The 23,170-nt window shown below is 36.6% G+C and overlaps 1 protein-coding gene across 2 annotated transcripts in view; it reads right to left on the bottom strand.

The window, feature by feature from the left end:
* Positions 1–252: 252 nt before the first annotated feature.
* LOC149540421 (transducin family protein / WD-40 repeat family protein) overlaps positions 253–23,170 on the bottom strand; it is a 48,860-nt gene continuing 25,942 nt past the window's right edge. For both annotated transcript variants that reach the window (XM_089801521.1, XM_089801522.1), the window contains exons 4-7: positions 13,921–13,965; positions 13,633–13,795; positions 3,938–4,305; positions 253–805 (exon numbers count right to left, since the gene is read on the bottom strand). In XM_089801521.1, coding sequence (XP_089657647.1) covers positions 475–805; positions 3,938–4,305; positions 13,633–13,795; positions 13,921–13,965 — 907 coding nt within the window. In that variant the 3' untranslated portion in view covers positions 253–474. The remainder of the gene's footprint in view (positions 806–3,937; positions 4,306–13,632; positions 13,796–13,920; positions 13,966–23,170) is intronic.

The raw sequence follows: 23,170 nt of genomic DNA on the forward strand, positions 1-23,170 counted from the left end.
ATTGTCTGGAAGTTAATTGGGTGTAAGATACTTCTTAAATTTTTATTAGCAAATCATTTAACATCAGAATAGGGATTTATATATTCGTAATCATGTTTTGTGTAACATTTTTTATGTTTTCGCCTTTGATCAAATATTGGTGAGCTCCCAATGTTTTCACCTTCAAAGAAGAGGTTAAATTTACTCTCATTTGCAATGACAGAAAACTTCTACAAAACTGCCTACTTAATGGTTTAGGTGTTTGGATGGTGATTACCAGTGAATAATATCACGATTTATCGTCATATATTAAGGGCTTCCAAAAGAAGATGAACAGAATCTGCATATACAATTATTGAAATAAAAGGCCTCTGGATTTTTTATATGAAACCTCGATGGAAGATTTGTGCGACCTATCTAACAAAACCAAAAAGAGATCTGACTTTTTTCCAATCTGTGAGACTCAAAATTCAGTCCATCAATCATGTCCTTGACTCAGCTTGAACTTTGGTGAATCTTGTGCAGCCCAATATGAAGGTCAGATGAGATCGAAACAACCAGAGGCAATGAGTGATGCCATGCTGCTTTAAAAACTCTTTTACTATGTGCTGATACAGATTGAGATGGTGCACTACTATTATAACGGATATCAAAAATGTGAAATCTCGGATCAACAGATCCCGATGCTATGTACAAACCATCAGGTGACCATGTTTGATTGATAAGTGCAGATTGAGATTCACTGCTCTCTTGTTTCCAACCAAAGGCATGGATTTCTGACTGTCGCACTCGTATGTCAAACAGACGGAGCTGCTTTTCAGGTGTCCTGCATACAAGTACCAATTAATTGTATCAAAACGAAGCTTGCAGATTAATTCAAGACATCCCCCAACAAAATTTGATTTCCTAAAAACCACTGGACTTTACCCAGATATTAAATTACTATTTGATTCTTAAGTACCTACAGGGATGGAAAACAGAAAAACAAATGGGGAATTGCAGTAACAGAAAACCTATCTCAGTATAATCGGTTGACCACATACAAGATAAGTTATAATATTCCTTCATATAGAAACACCACTTGTATACATCATAGACAGCTTTAATGGTAATATATCCACGAGTTCACTTATTTATTCGCCTTAAAAAGTTTCAAGAATTCAGTGTGCTCCACTGAGATTCTGTGATTAATAATATACTATATTAAGGTCTTCATTGGCTGGAGTTCCAGAACACTTCTAAAATATGCTGCCATTGATGTAACCAATGCAATCAACACACACATCATTGATATGACAACTTTAAAAACAGTCGGGCATAAATATATAGGAAGAAAACATCAATGGCCAATTTATCATTATCATATCATAGACAATAGCCAATAAAAACATATTCATAATGTCACAATCTTAGTGCCACAAATCCCTTTAAACTGCATGTTTTTAACAAGTGTTCTTATCATTATAAGAAACACAGTCATGGATCTGGCAGAAAATAAGGATTATAATCTAAATAAACCAAACCAGTACCATGTGAAGACGTCATAGATTGCCGATCCATTGTTAATTAAACAGCAGTCAATGGCTTACAAATATATATATTTATGATCAACCCCTCTCAGCACCACAAATTTCCTTAAACTGCATGCCTTCAATTTACTATTCTAGTACCATAATAGAAGAAGACATATATCCACCAGAAGGCAAGGGTACAATCTAACTACAATCCAAGTGCTACTGGGGATAATTAAATCTTATCTGCTAAATTTTTTGATTTTTAAGGATGCGTTATATCATTACGCAACCTAAATCATTGTTGCCAGAATTGAATTCCTTAGTCCAAGTATTGCATTCAGAGAAATTTACCTAACAAAAGGGGCCTAAAAAAATCGAGTATTGCACTTCATCAGGGTAGAGTGTGCAACACATGAGGGAGGAGGAGATGGCAGAGGGAATACAAGAAAGAGTACAGAAAATACATTGACAATTGTAGACGCCCAAAATTGTACTCTTAATTAAATTTATTTAATTAATAATTTCCTAAAACATTATAATTAATTTTAATTAATTAATTATCATTGTTAGATGCTTCTATCTATTTAAATTAGATTCATTCTCCAACGTATTTAAATTTAATTTAAATATCTCCCTATCAAATGTATTAAATTGAATTTAATACATGTCCCCCCATATTCCCCTCTTACATAAATTCATATCTATTTAATCTTACAGATTCCTAATATTCTTCTAAACTTTGATTAAATTAAATCCAATTTGATTTAATCCTAAAAACATAACCTAGAAACCTAGTCTGCAACCATCACCTCACTTGCTAAACCTACTCTCATCCCTAATCACCCACCCACTAATCACAATTTAAAAATGACTCCTAACCTCATTAGTGCTAATGAGTTGTTCACATGTGTGAGCAACTTTTCCCAAGGAAGCTATCTACCTTCCTTAATTCTCCAACTCCTTTATTACAACTTGGTCCCTCACTCCTTTCTCCAATGTTGCTCACATGTGTAAGCAACCTTGGGCTCTTCAAACCTTAAATGCCCATCTTGTTCCAAGTTGACTTTTTGCATGGCCATCCCCTCTAGCCTATGAGTCTCATATTTGGATCCTATGTGTATGTCACATGGGTGCCACCTCAACCAAGCCCTCAACCTCTCCCAGGAATCTATAAATAGAGCCCTTGCCAAGAGCAAATCCATCAATTAGAATTGCATTTTTACTATGTCTTAGCATGAATGCTGATGGTATTCCTTTGGAAGAGTATCGTAAGCATTGGTGAGCATGTAGCATGATTGTTGCATTCATGACTGTGTTTGTCATTGATGACAACATCATATGGTTTCTGTGACGACTGGTAGATTAGCAAACAGAGATTGAGGTTGTACGAACAAAGATTTGATGTTAAGGTGAAGCGCAGTTAAGGACATGTTCTACCAATATATGGTTGATAATTGTGATGATATTTGGATAACTGATTCACCCCCACCCCACCACCTTTGAGTTATATTGGTGGACTATATATTCTAACACTATGTTGTTTTCTCTCTTGGATTTTATTAGCATTTTAGCAATCTTAGCTTCATTTTCATCTAGATATTACATGTTAGGATAATGGTGAATCAATTTTAGCTTATCTTGCATTATAATGGTAGTGTTTAACCTTTGAATCATCTACATTCTTGAGAGCTTGAGATTAGTTCCTCATTCTAGTTCTTGAGATATTTGAATCTTCCAATCGCTTGCATTTATTGTTTCATTCCCCATCAAGCAAACAATCACTTGGAGATATCTTTGTGTTTTGAGAAAGCACATCCACATCTCCAAAAGAAAGCAAATCAAACAAGCCTTTACGGGTGCACTTGTTTAAGCTCTATAGGATGTTGTTAGTGAGTGTTTTTAGTTTTCATTCATGCTTTTATGATTATTATGGCTAACCCGACTAACGTTTGAACTTTGCATGTTTATGCCTGACTACACAGCTTGAAGATTTCCCCATACACGACAATTTAATGAGAAAATAATATAATGAAGCAAACATTTTCTATCATTACTTTACCTGTGATTTTGTAGAATCAACTTCTCTAGTCTAAGTGCACTCAAAGGCAAAATGTCTAGAAATTTATTTTGAAGACATAAAAGAAGAAACACCCAACCATGTACTCTACTAGGCCCACAAAGCAAAGAAATGCAAGTCTTCTTTTGAACTAGTGACAGAAACTGAAACCTGGGGGGTGCAACAACAGTTATAAGCCTTTAACATACATTATGCAGGAAGATGTTGATTGGTAAGTTGTCACAGAGTTCAAACACATTAAACAGCAGATACGCATCATGCAACACTAGACAAATTAATTGTTTTATTATACATTACGATTCTAAGACACTTATTAATCCAGAAGAAAGAGGGAAGAAGCACTAAGAAATCGATCTGACCTACTTACCCTGTCTGCACCATGAAAAGGTTGAAATCAGCAGGATTTGGCAGAACTCCCATAGCTTTACTTTCCAACTGATGCTTGAAATCTGCTCTTGCAACCCGCACATCAAATCCAACAATCCTTTTATCTGCACCTGCTGACAATACAATTTGCTTTTGCTGCATCCCTGCTACTCCCATTACAGATGAAGAGTGTTGGTTTCTGTGCAATGCTTTTGGTTTCCAACCACCTCCACCTTCCTTCTCAGTCCACATGACCACAGCATGATCACTGCCTGCAGTAGCAAAGCACAAATCTTCCCAAGGCATAAATGATATGCTATTAATAATACCTTTTATATGAGGCTTCTCTTCCAAAAAGGTTACCTTTTTCTGCATATTCAACACCAGAGAAGACATTTCAGTAGGAAATAATATTTAATATGTAAAGTTAAACAGATGACACAGACAGCAGAAATAAATGGCCAAATACCAAAGAACAGAGCTCGTGCATTCTCACTTTACACATATGACTACATGAGAGTGGATAGAGTGCTTCCTTCTGGAGGAAACAGAAGGATGGCATACAAATTTAACATATCAAAATCTAAATCAAATAATGCATAACTGGAAAGATAGGATAGAGTGCTTCCTTCTGGAGGAAACAGAAGGATGGCATACAAATTTAACATATCAAAATCTAAATCAAATAATGCATAACTGGAAAGATAGGATCAGCTCCTTCTTAGGTCAAAGCTCCAACAAATTCTCAAGCAATGAAATTAGTAAGATAATATTGCAGTGGATCAGCTCCTTCTAGGTAAAACTTCCAATAAATTCTCAAGCAATTAAATGATAAAGAGAATATTGCACTGGAAAGATATCAATGAAACACAAAGTGACAGCGTTAGGTAGTGTAGGGACAGCCTTATTTTCAACTTGACAGTAGCATACGAAGAGATATGGTTTCTAAATTTATAAAAACATATCTATATTTATTATTTACACATTGTTTGCTGCAATTATAAACAAGTCAAAATTTGAACTTTTATGTCAAAATACTGAATAGTTGAACTAGAACTTCCTAGTCAAGTACCCCTCAATCATTTCTGTATGCCTCTCGCCACTTTGAAGCTAAATCGCCATCTATCTCAATCAAAAGCATCAGGAGTAATGGTGCAAAGTGCAAAAATAATTTAATTTGAAAATTGGTACAAGGTGGTGGGAAGACCTTTTATAGAGATATCTCTAATAGAATTCCAAAGAATTTGGCAAAGTTTCAAAGTTACTTTCAACAATGTGGCAAAATTTGTGACAAAATATTGATCGGAAAAAAAGTTTAAAAGCTATACATTAAACTTCATTCTGTTCAGCAGATATGTCAGGAAAATTTCTGAGCTTTCTGACCTGAAGTATGATTAGCATTGGCAAAATGACAGTTGTGGTGATATTATCTCTTGACAAAGAATCACGAGAAGGTTATGCGGTATATACTATATATAGATTGTGGTTGCTATTTGTTCACGACCATGCTAAATATGGCATCAAGGTCACAAGCAACACTAAAAGTGCTAATGAAGCTAATTATAAGCTATTGGAAGCTTGTCAAATTTAAGTTTTGAGTTTTGATAAGTTCATGATGAAGTCTTGAATATGGATAACCATTTTTCTTAACCTGATAAGTTTTATAAAAAATGTCAACGTGAAAAGTTGTTAACCAACTCCAAAATGCCAATTAAATTTTCATTTGTTGGCAACTGGCAATGACTTACCTATCAGCTTGAAACCACCAATGAAGACAAATATATGATCATCAGCAATTCTAATTAGCTTCTTAAATCTTCATTCCATACCGATGGGAATAGGTAATAATAAATCAATAAAATCAAGCAGCAAACCGGTATGTAACAATAAGATAAAAATCCCTTATAGATTGCCAAAGCCAAGTTAACAAGTAATTTCATAATGCTCAACAAACTGTCTAAGGTAGGCAAATTTGGCACTTTTATGTTGGTAGGCAAATTTGTATCAAACACTGAGCTAAAGAAGGTAGAATCCCATTAGCAGCTTTGTCTAGTTATTAATTTGTCAAAATTTACTAGTTTGCCTAGTCATTAGTCAGCTACAAAGAGCCAATGAAAAAAGTTGAGTAGTTGTTCAAAGACATTACTTTAAATTTTAAAATCTTCTCAAATTTTAACTCGTACATAGTAGCAAAAATACCAACAAATGGAACATACCCATGGAAGGTGATGGTCCTACACAGTTATTTAACAAATTCATCTCACTCCTCCAAGGTTCTTGAAAATAGTTGTATCCCAACAATAGCTTCACAAGATATCTCTGATCTCCGCTCAATGTGAATATTATTTGACATTTTTTCCAGTAGATTGTGTAGGAGTTTTTCAAAACTCTAAATTGTGGAAAACTTATTTCTTTAATGCAAATATTATCGATTTTTTTAAAACTCCCTCAGGTAAAAATAAAGTGATGTGGTGAGTTCAAGTTATCATATACTTTATTGCTAGGGAAAACATGAAGAAGAGGGACCCTACTAGATGTAATTGTCACTGCCCTGGTAAACCAGTCTGTTACCATAGACAAAGCACATGCACCAATTGAAAGAATGTCTCAAGATGATGTCATCTCACACAATACAATGTTTGTATTATGAACATTGAAAGATATATTCTTGAGCAAGTTTGAGAAACTGTTGAACTACGAGAAAACCCAATATCATCTTGTGAATGGAAACATTATCATTAACGCAGAGGTTTGTTAAAACTTCCAGAGACAGTCATTAAAAATAAGTTTATGATCTGTGTGAAGCAACTTAAAAAATGTTATAAATACAAGTGCAGTAGATTCAATGCCATAACTGCGGGATATTATATGAAATGGATTTGTTGAAAATGGTTTACAAATTTTCAAGCAAATGCAATTTACAGGTGTGAAGCTGAACTCTGCAACCTTTATCACCATCCTCCCTACCTGTGCAAAATGGAAGCTTTGAAAAATAGATGGACTACTCAGTGAGTTGCAAAAACTCTGAGGTTTTTTGCCTGGTAAGTAATTACAACTTCAAAAACTCAGCGAGTCTTTTTTTAAAACTCGTTCGCAGTTTAGAATGGCACATAAAGGGAAAAAGTAGCAGAAATGATTTTATTTCATCACTTCACTTGTGTCTTGCTGAGAGGGGCTAAAATACTCTTCCAAACACTTGAAAACTGATTTCCATCGATTTGAAGCAAATTTAAGGTGATTTTTGAAGAAAAATCAGATTCTCAGATATGTTTTCTGATTTTCTTTATATGTTCTTAAAACATTTTATTTATTTTTTGTTGCATCTAGATTAATAGAAAATCATTTGAAGTAGTTAAAAATTATTTTAAGTCACTGAAACAAGATTTTGAGCCAGGAGAAGCTAGAAGTAAAGCTACATCTCAGATGGAGGATGAGCCACGTCAGACATATCAAGGGAGACATATCAAGGGAGGAGACACAGTCATGTCAGCACAGACTCCTAGGACTAGACCCTCAAGTTCTAGCTCTCCCTTAGTTTTTATAGAGCTGGGAAGAGGAAGTCGTAACTGTAATGATGTATTTACTTTTAGTTATAGAGAAACTATTTATTGTTTTGCTTCCAGCCACCAGCATTCCTCATGAGTATGCAATTTTGTACCCACTTTGTGTTTAAATATATCTTCTCATTGAACTTTGCAAAAACAATGCATTTCTAGTTAAGTTTAGGCAATTGTTTTAGTTCCCAAGTTTTTGCCGAGAATTGGGAAAGTTTTTCCCAATTTTCATTTTTAGGCCTTAGCAAGTTTTTGGTTTTGGTGAGTTTCTCGTATGTGCTTTGAACAGAGCAACATGTGGAATCATAGACAATGTACCCAAACTGTTTGGTGAAGCACCACAAAGAGGTGTCATCTCATGGAGTGTGTAATGATATGGATTATTGTCAGATATTATAGTTGGAAATGTCATCATAGACATGCAAGCTGCATGTGGGAACACAAAACAACAAAACAAAATTGACAGGATGCTTCAAAGAGATGACTTTGCCCAGAATGCAATGATAATGAATAGACAAAAACTGAATGTGCCAGAAATGATTTAGAACCTCTGAAGTGAATGTAATTGGCAGGCCTAAAGCCGAGTTCTACAATCTTGATAAAGCAACGTTTGTGTCTGCACAGAATGAGAATTTCAGAACAGGTTAGAGATTCATCAAAGCATAGTAAATAGAACATATTGTCAGACATTGTAGTTGCTATTATTCTGGTCGACACACATACAAAATGTTAAATCATAAACAATGCAGCTGAATTGTTGACAGAATGCCCTGTAGAAATGGCATCTCATGGAATGTGACGATTGATGAGTTTGTTAATAAGGTTTGAGAAACTTTCAAGAAAACGCGACTTGCAGATTTAGAGCTAGACACTACAACCTTTGCGCACGACTTTGGAATCGTATACAAACATGCATCAAAGCATATTTGTAGGGTGATTTTGTCATATATTATTGTTGGAAACGCTCCCATACATATACATGCAAGATGTGAAGCGCAGATACCATGGCTGAAATGTTTGTCAAAATGTGTCAAAGAGATGTCATCTCAAGGAATGAAATGAAATGAGTGCAGAATCCGCACAAAATTGATTTGCAACAAAAGTTTTCAAATCAATGAAGCACTACACAACACATTGTAACATTGCAAGCTTTGTTTATGAAGCGTCCATGGTTGACCTTTATGCTCGTGCTGGCTATCTTGAAGATACCCTGTATATGCATGCACAATGTTGGAAATGTCTCGTGAAGAATGCATCAATGCAAAGAAGCCTCATAGAATGCAATGCATGTACAAAACAAATTTGTCAAAATGGATTTAAAGACTTTCATACAAATGTCAATGGTAGGAGAGAGGCTGAATGCCGCAACTTTTGCCACATTTAATCTGCCTCTAGAGAAGTAGGAGCTTTGAAAAGGAATATAGACATTCACCTTAACATAATGAAATGGTAATTACAGTCAGCAAATTTAGTTGGAAATCCTCAATCAAAGTGCATGATGAACATGGTAACAGACACAAAGCATGTGAATTGTTCAATAGAATGCATCTAAAATATGTCACTCTGTGGAATGCTGTGATTTTAAGAGAGTCTCCAAAACATGGAAACATTCATTGGTTATAGTCTGCCAAAGGCACAAGTTTGAAATGAGTTAATGGTTATATGTTGCTGATTATCTTTGAGATGTTGATAGAGGGGTTGCATTTCACATTTACTGGAAATGAAAGTCGGACAACACTTATTGGAAATGTTGGAAGAATCAAATTACTAAGCCAAGCTGAAGAAAACTTTAATTGAACAGTATGGAAGAGAGGGGTTGCATTTCACATTTACTGGAAATGAAAGTCGGACAACACTTATTGGAAATCTTGGAAGAATCAAATTACAAAGGTAAACCAAGCTGAAGAAAACTTTAATTGAACAGTATGGAAGAGGGTGTTTTATCCTATTATATTGACGTGGGTTTAAACATCGAAGTCTTCAACAAAGTTCTGCAAATTGATTCCTCAAATGGAGGTCTAATGGCAAACTGAGATGCTTTAACCAAGGATTTGCCAAAGAAAACTGGTTTCCATATTTTAAAAACATCAAGTTTTTTCTAAATAAGATATTTCATTCAATCATCAAAATGTCAGCGAATCATTGACACCACAATTAAGAATTTCAAGGATGGAAAGCTCCGATTCAAAGAGAGATACTTCAAATTCAAATGATAACAATTAGGTGAAGGAGCTTGCTAAGGAAAGGATGTTGTTGATTTTCAGATCGCTGCAAATGTAATAGCACTACCTCTATGGTATGTACTTTCAAAATGGCAGCCATCTCTCTTATATTAAATGAAATATGGATAGACATGTCTATTCATTAGTATTTAATATAATAGTTTGTTATTTAACACACACATATTTGTATATATAAAAATATCACATATATAATATAATATAATATATACATATATTGCATAACAAGGTTTTGTATTTGTGTACGATTTATGTCTCATCTTGTATGCCACATCAATTTAGCAGGAAACCAACTATTAAGATTCCTAGAAGTTCGAATCTGCTATGATACCATTATTGGAAGCATGAATGCTGATGATACTTCTATGGGGGAGTATTGTAAAAACATGATTAGATCATTATCATGATGATATGTTACATTCATGATTGTGTTTGCCATTGATGTCAATATAGCAGTTTTCTGTGATATCTAACAGAAGAATAGCGGTAAAGAACAAGTTGGTACGGATAGATAGTTGAGCATTTTCACGAAGCGAGGTTAAAGGGAGATAATACTAAGTGTCTAGTATATGCAGCTAACTTCAGAGCATAAGATATTAATTTTGGAAGAAGTTATGCAAGTTTCGGTGAAGATTGTTCTGAGATAGAGTCTATAGAAACATGTTTTGGTAAACTTGTTATATCTCTTAGCAAAGTTGTTATTCTGAGAAGCTGAAGTTAAAGATGTGAAGAAGACATTCTAGAGATGACGTAGCCAAGCTCGCTCGTCATAATGTTACACGTATGGAAAGTTATTCAAGTTACAAGGTGAAAGACTAATGTTATCACTAAGTGTAACGTGTTCTTGATGAGGTCCTATAATAATTAATCGAGAAGGTGTGACAACCGACTTAGGGAATTGTTTTATGGATTTGGTATAAAGGAAGGAAATTTTCCTTTATCATGTATGAAACAAATGAATGATTACAAGAAGCACGAAGAGCGGAATGCAAAGATAAGTAGAGCAAAGTGAAGTTGGAGAAAACTTCATTGTCGAGGTTTTATTATGAGATGTAAAGTTTGATATTTGGATCCGAGGTTCGTGACCTGGTCTACAAGGTCTAACAGTGATTGGTCTGGTTGACAGGACAGAGGAAAGGAGTTAAAGTATAGTACAGAGAGTTATTCTGCAAGGAATAGTTGAGAGATTAGTTGGATAGTGAGTTTAGTGCTCTTGCCCTAGAAGTTGTTTGGATAGTGGATCCTTTTGCCTTCTACAACTCCTAATAGGGTTGGAATCTTCTAACAAGGATTCAAAGTCTTCTAATAGGGACTCATATGTACTAAATGTTGTAATAGACTCCTAACAGGGTTCATCCTCTAACAAAAATATTTATATTAGTACATCATCTTGTGGGCATCATTCCCACCGGAGTTTTCCCTTTCATCAAGGGTTTCCCTAGTTAAAAAATATGGTGTAATTGTGTATGTGCATTTTAGTATGGTTGTTGTTTTCTTTGATTGAATGGTTAAGATTATTTAAGGTTGATAATTATTGGATAACTGATTCACCCCCCCGCCCCAGTTATCTTGGTGGACTATTGTTTTTAACAAGTGGTATCAGAGCTTGGTCACAAGTTCGATTATCCTCGAATAACAGTGAGGAAGGAACTATTGGACTAACCACCAGCCTTCCCCTTCGGGATTTGTGACATGGCTTAACCACCTCCTATGTTATATAAGTATAGTAGTTGTATTGGGCATTAACAGGTCGATCTTTTGGTGCAACAGCAACTCTACCTTGTAACAACCATGTTAGTCTTTCCAGGATCACTACAAATGTAATAGCACTACCATATTGGTATGTACTTTTCAACTGGCAGCCATCTCTCTTATATTAGATGAAATATGGATAAACATGGACATGTCTATTCATTAGTATTAAGTTAATGCTTTGTTATTTAACACACACACATATATATACATGTGTGTATATATATATATATATATATATTGAGTTTTATCCAACTGAAACTACACTAACATTAACAAATGCTTAGCATATATAGTTGGAGCAAAACTCCTCGAAGGAAAGTTGCTATTGAATGGGGATCCTTTATGACAATGATTGATATACTGGAATGTATGGCCATTTTGTAATGCTTGATTGCTTTCATTATTGTGGAACTCTCAGAGTTGTCTATTCTTTTCAAATGGAAAGATATATGTTTGGTGTCCTCACATGACTAAATGGCGAAATGATGACAAGTAAAGTAAATGAAGCTTGAAAACTACCTCAGGGAGATCAAATTAAAAAAAAACTTCAAAGTTGGGAGTTGCTAATTGCCTTGTTGGAGAAATGACTTATGTCACTTCTTGTAACTAAAAGTTAGAATTTAAACTTGATTTCTAAAAGAGTTGTGTAAAATAGTAACCCTAAAATTTTCCAAAAATAGTAGTTGTAAAAAGTGATTACTTCAGTGGTTACAAATTATTTATCAGAGTGAGCCTATGGATACAAGGTTTAAGCATTGTAACAGAGAAGCAAACTTTAGAAGGAAGAAACTCTAGGGAAGAAACTACGTGAGAACTTCTCGTTTTCATACTTAAGGGTTTTCAAACTTGTAAATTTCAAAAGAATAGTGAATAATATTACAATAATAGATAATCGTCTATTATTAGTTAATGGTAATCTATTTATAATCTAGTGTAAAATAATAAAATGTTTTTGCAGTTTTTTTAGCTTTCTTTCAGCTAGAAGAGAATGTTTCTATTCTTTACGATCGTTTCCTAAGGAAACATCATTCCATTCTTTTGTATATAATGACATCTCGGTCTCTGTTAATAACAAGCAAGTATTTTACCAATTACTTCGTAATAAATAATGCATTTAAGTTCGTATGTCTTAAATGTATTTGTTAGCATTTCTCATATGTTAAATTAATATTAATAATCCATTTATGTATTGGTGAAATTCTTTGGTTTTTTAGTTCAATGACCTTCGTAATTAATAGATGGAACACATCATTTCCTGATAGTTTGACTTGTATATCCTAGTATAGCCCATATCTTTGTATTTGAGGTTTTTTATGCTTCCTTCATCATCATTGCATATGAAAACATAATTTACCATGAGAATCCCCTTGTAATTGTTAATATTTATGAAGTTTTGTTTGTTATTCGTCTGTCTTAAATTAGAATTTATGGTATCCATTCTCTTCTTATTTTTGTTTTCTCCTTTATGTACTTTCAGTTTAAAAGTAAACAAAAAGACCAAGTCCACCTCTTATAAGAGAGCTGCCCCTCTCAAATGACAGAGGAAGTTTGCAGTTTCACAACAATCTCTCCAACTATTGGGGCAGTTGTCGCTGCTCTTCAGGCAAACAGGGTCAGCTTTCAAGGAATGATCGCTGTAACAAATCTATTTCCCAACACACATCAAAATTGATGAAATATAATGTCTATAATTCAATTATTTATCGTTTTACCATGGTTTCTATATTTATTTATTCATTTTGACAGACCATTTTACCTTATATTTGCATTTTTAGGGATGCAACTTTAAGTGTCTTCTGAGAAGCATGATTCTTTTAATATTTGATTATCTTGGTAGGTTTTTGAAAATTTCTAACCGAGTTGGACATGCCTCTAAATGTTGTGGAACCGTATCCTGACATATCGGCTATGGCCTACACATGGGGTCATATATTGCATCTACACACAGTGTCCATCTTTATCCAGGCATAACATATTTGTATTCAGTATCCAATATGTTTCTATATGTATCTAAGCAGGGAAGAGAACATATCAGATAACTCTGCTTTGCAGCGAACATAATTGGCTTAGAAACTATGTTAAATATTACCCCAGACAAAAATCAGTTTTGCAGATTATTTTTTTCATTATGATGAGTTTCTGATTACCTTAGAAACATTCAGATTTATGATTGATACTTGGTTGTCATTACCATCTGCACTATATGCCAAGAACAAGCTATCTCCATATGGATGCCAGGTCATGTCTTCTGGCCATCTTCTTTGTACAGGAGATTGGCAGTCAGTTGTGCTAAGCAAGGATGCATGCAATCTGCCATAAAGCAATAGAGATATTAAAACACAATTATTCAACTCAAACGAGGCAATAAAAGAATAAATTGAAGCCAAAAACTAGTTATAAAAGGGTGAGCCATATATGTCAGTAGAGTGTGCTACCCTTTGCTTTGAAGTTGCCAGAGGTTTACAAGCCCATCCAATGCACTGCAGCAAGAAAACAAACCCACAACTAAATTATAACAACTGAATTTTAAAAAATGAAATAAAACATGATAAAATAGCTTTCTAAGAATAGTCAAGAGCCTACAGGCTACAACACAATGGTAAATTGTGAGCCTCTCATATGGGAGCTCTTGGGTTCGAGTCTACTTGAGCTTAACACATAATAATAATTAATCTATATAAATAATAAATAATCTAGGCTTCAGCCCGTTAACTGTAAAAAAATAGCTTTCTAAGAATAAAAATCATTTGAAATAACATTTTTGCTTCATGTAAAAAATTAAATCATTGTCAACTATAATATTAATTGTGAAGAAATGCAAGACAACAATATCAGAAATACAAAATAAATTGTCTGCTCCACTCGAATTCATGTCCAAATAATACATAAAATAGAAGTGTCAGTTAAAACAAAACTTTGCTTTCCAATTCCACTTACAATAAACAATGTTAATATTTATTTGTCAATTTGAGCACAAGACAAGAAAAAATCAATTCTCTTGTACTTTTAATAAGTTTATTTCCCTTAAAACAACACAGATTGACATATTTTCAATGCTTGTGGAATGCTCAATGTTGTCATAAGGACAATCCAAGTTCCTCAAGATTTTGTGAATTGGTCCATGAAATTTTTAAGTATATCTAAATTGCTTTCACGGACAACAATAATCACCTCAAGCTTTGAAGACAAGATTTTGGATGGTATGATGTCCTAAAAGGAAAAACCACCAGTTGATCACATATCAGGAAAATGTGAGATTACCGAGGTTTTTATAGCTCTGATACCTTGTTCTTTTGTAGGAAGTGGTGGCCCTGTCCACTGCGGTTCACATTTGTGTGAATTCACTTTCATCTGCAGGTTCTACCTGGAATCATCTGAGATAAATCTTATCATGACCTGAAGAACTCTAGCCATACCCAGGTAGCTGTGGCCTCTACAGACATTAAAACTTGTCAATGGAAAATCAGAAATTTGGTCAATCATTTTGCAGAATTGGATGTTGCTCCTCAAACCTGCTTATTGCAAGGCTTGATAACCTGGATTTGTTGTAATTTATGCTTTTGCTCATCACACTAAGAGCTTGGGCATCTTTGGAAAGATTATGTTGCTAGTTAACTTCTTTTTTCACAGTTTATTGACATGGCGCAATTGGGAATTGTTTGCCACTTAGCATACTCAAGCTGGTTTGTAGTTTGCATCTGGTTGGTTTGTTGCAGGAATGCCTGAAAATATTGGATGCTCCACATACTGTATGTAGGATTTTTCCTTACAGTTTATGATTGGTTCCATATCATTAGGTGGTTTACTTCTAAAAGAACTACATAAGACACACTATACATGGATTTCTTCCGAGGGGTAGATATTAACCAGAATAGTTTTTTCTGCTCAAGGATGAACACCGTTTTTAACAATTACTTGAACTTCAGGAAAGAAACTGCATATATGGATTTTGAATCAAAATATCCTACTTGCCATTGCCCATCATTCAGGTAAAAACATTTTTCAGGGAGTAGAATTCTGTAGTTCAAATCTCACACCGATAGTCTTTGAAAATTAAATCCTTCTCTTGCTTCACAAATTTCAAAAAATTGCTCAAAATAGTCAAGCATTCTATTTGTGTTGGAGCGAAAGATAGCAGAATGAATGTTTGATGAGCTTATTCAATATTACGAGGAATTTTTTTAATCCACTAATGAAGGCAGTTGCCAACTAGTAATAGGTAGGACAATTATACTAGGCTCTGATTAACAAAGACTAGCCAAACAATATAATATGGTGACTACAATTAAAGACAATCCAGGCAATGTAATATGGTGAATGCATTTGCATTGATCACAATTACACCACTCTTCATCACAATTTGTTTGTAGATAATGTTAGGAACCTGTGTGTTCCTTCTGTTTATTTTGTTAGAGTAGTGTTGTTGGACGCATATGCTTTGTAAGTCGTCCCGTGAGTATATTTTATTATCCCACATGCATAGGTAGTATTACTTTTCTAGATCGTACTCAGTATATAAGAATAGGTTGAGGCCCTTGATGGGCACGGACGAATTTATTGTATTGAGCTTGCTCAAAGGAGGTTACCCCCTCGAAGTGGCCTGCGATCAGTAGATTCATTCTGAGTTCTGCTATCACTTTGTATTCTGTTATTTCGAGCATTCTCACGATATTGCTATAAGGAGGTTCTTCACATCTGGTATCAGAGCACTCTCTTGGGCTCGCGGGGTGGAAATTACATCAAATTTTTTTTTTTTTTTTTTCTGTCGTGGCCTTCAGGTTCCTCTCACTTCTAATATCTCTTGTTATTACAATAACTCTTTTCAGTTGTTCTGTCTGTGAGTGAATTTTTCTAAGTCAACTGTTCAAATAAAAAAATAAAAAAAATTTAAAAAAAGAGTAAAAATTTTTCTGTTTTTTAGTCGTAGCTTCCTTGTTTGCTTTCTGTTTCTGCTCATACTTCCGCAGAACGTCTGCAATATCATTTCGCATACTTCCTTCCTTGGCGACCCAACCCCAAATTTTACATATCAAAGCCCTAAATCCCTCATTTATCTAATTTTAGGGTTTGCCCTATCTTTTTCACCTCTCATCCAATCGCCACCAAACTGAGCCACAAGATTCAATTCCTCATTTTGCTCCCTTATCCCTCTTGGACTGTTCGCCTCATTTCGCCTCCCTACCCTTGAAACCCTCATTTTTCTTTTTCCCTTGTCCCCAGATAGTCTCCCACCACCCGTCGAACACCCATTTCCTATATGAGTTTTACCCAAATCCAAGTTTGCCGTAACTAAAAAAGTTTTTGTTTCTCATCTTCTACCCATTTCACAAAAAAAATTAAAAAAAAAACCTTGTTTTATGGTTGTTACGCGTACAGGAGCAAAAATCATGGAAGAGGAAATTACATCCCTCAAAACCAAACTTCAAGATCTGGATGACAAAATTCTGGGTCTTAACTTTCAGCAGTCAGCCATGAGCCGAAACCATTCAGGAGATACTGGGTCCTCTTCTGGCAATTTCCGTGGACCAAAGCTTGATTTTCCACGCTTCGATGGTTCTGATCCGACTGGATGGATCTATAGGGCAGAGCAGTATTTCAGCTTGCATAATACTTTGGATAACCACAAAGTCTCCCTTGCATCTTTTCATTTGGAACATGAAGCTCTTCAATGGTTTCGTTGGTACATCAAGGCTAATGTAGGCCCAACGTGGAGAGAATTGTGCACCCTCATTTTGGAGCGCTTTGGCCCTAGTTCCTTTGATGATTTCACAGGAGCACTCACTAAACTGCGTCAAACAGGCACTGTAAGAGAATACCAGACAGAGTTTGAAAAATTAGCTAATTACACAGAGGGCTTGTCTGATGAATTCTTCCGTAGTTGTTTTGTCAGTGGTCTGAAGGATGCACTTCGCTCAGAAGTCAAAATGTTTCGACCTACTACAATGATGGAAGCCCTTGGGTTGGCTAAGTTAGCGGAAGACAAGATTAGTGCTCTACAACGCTCCAGATCTAATTTTGTTCCATTCAGAAATACAGGTTCTCACAACCCTCCAGTCATACCAGCTCCCAGAACTACTCCGATCAAGCACTTGTCTGAAACAGAGATGCGAGTCAGGCGAGACAAAGGGCTTTGTTATAATTGTGATGAGAAATGGTCTCGGGGCCATAGATGTGTTCAGCAAAAGCTCTATCTCTTGGATGTGGATTCTCCACCGGAACTGGAAGAATATGTAGATGCTCAGGAAACAGTGGATGATGAGGTTGAGCCTCACCAGCCTGAACCTCCTTCACCAGAAGCTCCACCAGAGATATCTGTCCATGCTTTGGCAGGAGTCACTACTCCACAAACCATGCGGGTCCAGGGTTTCTTCAAGAAGATCCCTCTTACTATACTCATTGATTCTGGTAGCACTCATAACTTCATTGATCCACGAATAGCCAAACAGGCTAATTGCTTTATCCATCCCTGCTCTAGCTTTGAAGTCATGATTGCCAATGGGGGCACTTTACCTTGTAAAGGGAAATGTCGCAATGTGCGTCTCTCTATTGGAGATTATAACATGCGCTCTGACATGTTTGCCTTACCCTTAGGTGGCTGTGATGTGGTTTTGGGTGCCCAATGGTTACGCACTCTTGGCCCCATTCTCTGGGATTTTGCTGAACTTTGGATGCAGTTTTCAGCCGAGGGGCACCAACACACTTTGAAAGGCTTACAACCAGGGTCTCTCAGCATCATCAGTTCACACCGTATGGAAAAACTTCTTAAGAAGAATTCACATGGTGTCATCGCTCAGCTCCATTCCATTCAGATGCAGCCATCAGCAGTCTCTAGCACTCCTGCCGATCTCCAACACATTTTGGACAAGTATTCTGGTATATTTGCTGAACCTGTGGGATTACCTCCTTCTCGTCCAGAGGACCACCGTATTCAGCTCCTTCCTGGCAGTGTTCCGCCCAACATCAGGCCCTACCGCTACCCATTTCATCAGAAGACCGAAATCGAGATACTTGTCCGTGACTTACTGAAGCAAGGTATTATTCGCCCTAGTACCAGTTCCTTTTCTTCTCCAGTTCTGCTTGTTCGCAAAAAAGATGGGTCATGGCGACTCTGCATTGATTTCCGAGCACTTAATCATCTCACTATAAAGGACAAGTTTCCCATTCCAGTTGTTGATGAACTTCTTGATGAACTTCATGGGGCTCATTTTTTCTCCAAGTTAGATCTTCGTTCTGGGTATCATCAAATTCGGGTTAATGAGGAGGATATACCTAAAACTACCTTCCGCACACATGATGGTCACTATGAATTTTTAGTCATGCCCTTTGGCCTCACGAATGCTCCTTCAACATTTCAGGCAGTGATGAATAACATATTTCGACCATACCTCCGGAAATTCATTCTGGTCTTCTTTGATGATATCCTCATATATAGCAAAACTTGGGCTGAGCATCTCCATCATCTGGAGCTTGTCTTGCAACTTCTCTCTGATCATCAACTCTGTGCAAAACTATCTAAATGTGTGTTTGGCCAGGAGGAAGTGGAGTATCTCGGGCATATTGTTGCACACCATGGAGTGCGGGTGGATCCTACAAAAATAGATGCCATGAAAACTTGGCCGCATCCTAAAACTCTCAAGAGCCTTCGGGGTTTTTTGGGGTTGACTGGCTACTACCACAAGTTTGTCAAAGATTACGGGAAAATTGCAGCACCATTGACAGCTCTGTTAAAAAAGGATGCCTTCTCCTGGACCCCTGTTGCTGAGACTGCATTTGAACAACTGAAACAGGCTATGTGCAGTACACCTGTTCTCGCGATGCCAGATTTTTCCAAACCCTTCACTATTGAGAGTGATGCTTGCGGCAATGGATTGGGTGCTGTTCTCCTGCAAGATGACCATCCTATTGCGTTCACTAGCAAAGCCCTCTCTGGTAAGAATCTAGCCCTCTCTACTTATGAAAAAGAAATGATGGCTATTTTGCATGCTGTACAGAAGTGGCGGCCATACCTCTTAGGGAGTCATTTTTGCATCAGAACCGATCACCAAAGTCTGAAATACTTCCTGGAACAATGGGTATCCTCTCCTACACAACAGAAATGGGTCAGCAAACTCATGGGGTATGATTATGAGATCACCTACAAGAAGGGTAAGGAGAATATTGTGGCAGATGCTCTTTCTCGCACATTTGATAATCAAGCTTCCCTTTCCGCTATTTCTATGCCCATTCCCAATTGGTTAGCGTCTGTTCAGCAGGGCTATGACAGTGACTCTTCTTTATCTCAAATCATTCACCAGCTAGCCAATAATCCTTCTGCTATACCACATTACTCTTGGGATGGTGCTTCTCTTCGATACAAGGGTCGGCTAGTGCTTCCTCAGAACCCAGCTCTACATCAGGCTATTTTTTATGAACTCCATGCTTCTCCTTCAGCAGGGCACTCAGGCTTCCTCAAAACTTATGAGCGAGCAAGGAGAAACTTCTTTTGGAAAGGGATGAAACAGACGATTCAACAGATGGTGGCTAAATGTGATACTTGCCAACGCCACAAGGGTGAAACGACCCTCCTTCCTGGCTTGCTCGAACCATTGCCCATCCCTACACGGATTTGGACTGATATTTCTATGGATTTCATTGAAGGGCTTCCTAAATCCGGTGGCAAGACAGTGATCTTGGTTGTGGTTGATCGTCTCTCGAAATATAGTCATTTTTGTGCCCTCAGCCACCCCTATACTGCCTCCTCTGTTGCACAAATCTTCATGGACCAGATATTTCGTCTTCATGGACTCCCTTCTTCCATTGTCTCTGATCGTGATGCAACTTTTACCAGTCATTTTTGGACTGAACTGTTTCAGAAAACTGGCACCAAACTGAAGATGAGTTCGGGCTATCACCCACAAACTGATGGTCAAACTGAAATTGTCAATAAATGCTTGGAAACTTATCTTCGTTGCTTCACTTCCGAACAGCAACATCAGTGGGCCAAGTGGCTCCCTTTAGCTGAATGGTGGTACAATACCTCTTACCACACTGCCTCTAAAATGACTCCATATGAAGCAGTCTATGGTCAGGCACCTCCAGTGCTCCTTCCCTACACTCCCAACAGCTCACCAGTCCAAGCAGTTGACATAGTTCTCCGCAGCAGGGATCAGATTCTTCGTACCTTACAGGATAATCTTCACATGGCCCGTAATCGGATGAAACAGCAAGCAGATCAACACCGTTCTGAGCGCTCATTTCAAGTTGGGGATATGGTTTTTCTTCGTCTACAGCCATACAAACAATCCTCCCTAAAGCTGAAAGGGCGTCATAAGCTGGCCCCAAAATTTTATGGGCCTTATAAGGTTCTGCAGAAGATTGGTTCAGTTGCTTATAAACTGGAACTTCCTCCTTCTTCCCGCATTCATCCAGTCTTTCATGTTTCTTGTCTAAAGAAAGTTCTGGGTACCACTGTCAGAGCACAAACTACTCTCCCTGAAATGGATACGGAAGGATCCATTATCCTGGAGCCGGTGGCAATCATTGACCAGCGCACTCGCCAGCTTCGCTCTCGCTCCATCTCTGAGGTCTTGATTCAGTGGCATGGCATGCAACCAGAGGATGCTACCTGGGAACCCCTTCTTCAGATTCAACAACAATTTCCACACCTTAAGCTTTGAGGACAAAGCTTTTTTCTAAGGGAGAGGGGATGTTAGGAACCTGTGTGTTCCTTCTGTTTATTTTGTTAGAGTAGTGTTGTTGGACGCATATGCTTTGTAAGTCGTCCCGTGAGTATATTTTATTATCCCACATGCATAGGTAGTATTACTTTTCTAGATCGTACTCAGTATATAAGAATAGGTTGAGGCCCTTGATGGGCACGGACGAATTTATTGTATTGAGCTTGCTCAAAGGAGGTTACCCCCTCGAAGTGGCCTGCGATCAGTAGATTCATTCTGAGTTCTGCTATCACTTTGTATTCTGTTATTTCGAGCATTCTCACGATATTGCTATAAGGAGGTTCTTCACAGATAAATTATTTTCTCATTTGGTCTCCATTTTGGCATTTTGAAGGCAAGGTGATTATTTTCGAAGAGGATCATTCATATGGCAAGAGAAAGCTTCCACAAACAATTTTTAAGCATCTAAAGTAAGCATTTGATCCCATTCTTGAGTTCTTTCTGAATTTTTTTGAGATTTGGATGAATTTTTTCAAGATTGTGAAGAAAATTTTCAAGTTTTCTTCATTTAAAAAAACAAGTTTATCTATCTATTTTAATAGTTTTCTATCATTTTTTTGCACTTGTATGCTTGATGTATCTAATTTTTTTTCTAATTTAAATTTATTTAATTTCTTATCATATGAATATCAAGAAATTATATTGTATTGTGCAAGAATGGTGGCCACGGGTAGTCAAAGTTTAGTGGAAGGCAAGGAGCCGATAGTTTTAAAACTGATGTAGGATATCCTTACCACGAGAATCTCACAAGTTTCTGAAGGTGGCTCATATATTTGAAAGTGTAATTATTGTCAAAGTAACAAAGGCAAACCATTCAATAGCTCATATTCCTGGATCAAGCTTCATTTTATGGTCCCTGCTAGTAAAGGATTTTCCATGTGAAAAAGCACAAATGGGAAGGGATCTAATGCACAAATAGCTTCATTTGTAAAAGGACAAGAAGTAGTTGCTAAATTGATAAAAAGTTTTTACCATCCTTCATCCTCAAAGAAAACAATGCAATTATCCACAAAACCAATTGTACCCTCCAAACACCCATTCTTGCAAATATGGAGTGAAAGAGGAAGAAGTAAAAACTATTGCCCGCAAAAGAGGTCCATTGGACACCGCATTCAAAAATGGAGGCAACAGAGCTTGCTAATCAAGGAATTGCATGTTGCCTCTATGCTAACAGTCTTGTTTTCAACTTGGTGCGACCATCATATTGGAAGGAAATGGTGGCAGCCATAAATAAAGCACCAGCTGATTGCACAAGTCCCGGATATGAAAAGGTGTCTACCACTTTATTGCAAAAATATAAGGCTCGTATAAAGAAAGCTATTTAACCAATTAGATATTCATGGAAAAGTTCAGGTGTTTCTATTGTTTTGGATGGATGGAAAAATACAAGAAACTGGCCATTGATTAATGTGATTATAGTGTCACCCAAAGGGAGGCTTCTTAAGGCAATTGATTATGAAGGGGAAGTGAAAGATTGACAGTTCATTTCCAAAATTCTCATTGAAGCCATAAAAACGGTGGGTAGTGAGAATGTAGTCCAAGTGATTATAGATAATGCAAAAAATTGTAGGGGTGTAGGTGCTTTGGTTGAGGGTAGGTATGACCATATCTTTTGGACTCCATGCATGGTACACTCCCTAAACTTGGTCATTCAACAGATTGGCACTCAAATAGATAAAGTGAAGAAAATTTACCAAGAGAGAGAGGAGATACAAATGTTTGTGATGCACCATTGCATGTCACAATCAATATTTAGATTTTTCTCCAAATTGGAGTTGTTTAAGGTAAATTGTAATTAGTTCAATTTATTTAGTTTGAATATATTTTGCCATGTTTAATTATCAAATTGTGTATAACTTTGCTTAATATTTATTGACATATTGTTAACTTCCTTAGGTTGTTGAGACTCGATTTGCATCTCACACTATTATTATGAGACGACTTGTCAAGGTGCAACCAGCATTGAGCC

The sequence above is a fragment of the Cupressus sempervirens genome, chromosome 9, assembly GCF_028749045.1.
Source record: "Cupressus sempervirens isolate cs-2001-9-10 chromosome 9, ASM2874904v1, whole genome shotgun sequence".
NCBI classification, from domain to species: Eukaryota; Viridiplantae; Streptophyta; class Pinopsida; order Cupressales; family Cupressaceae; genus Cupressus; species Cupressus sempervirens.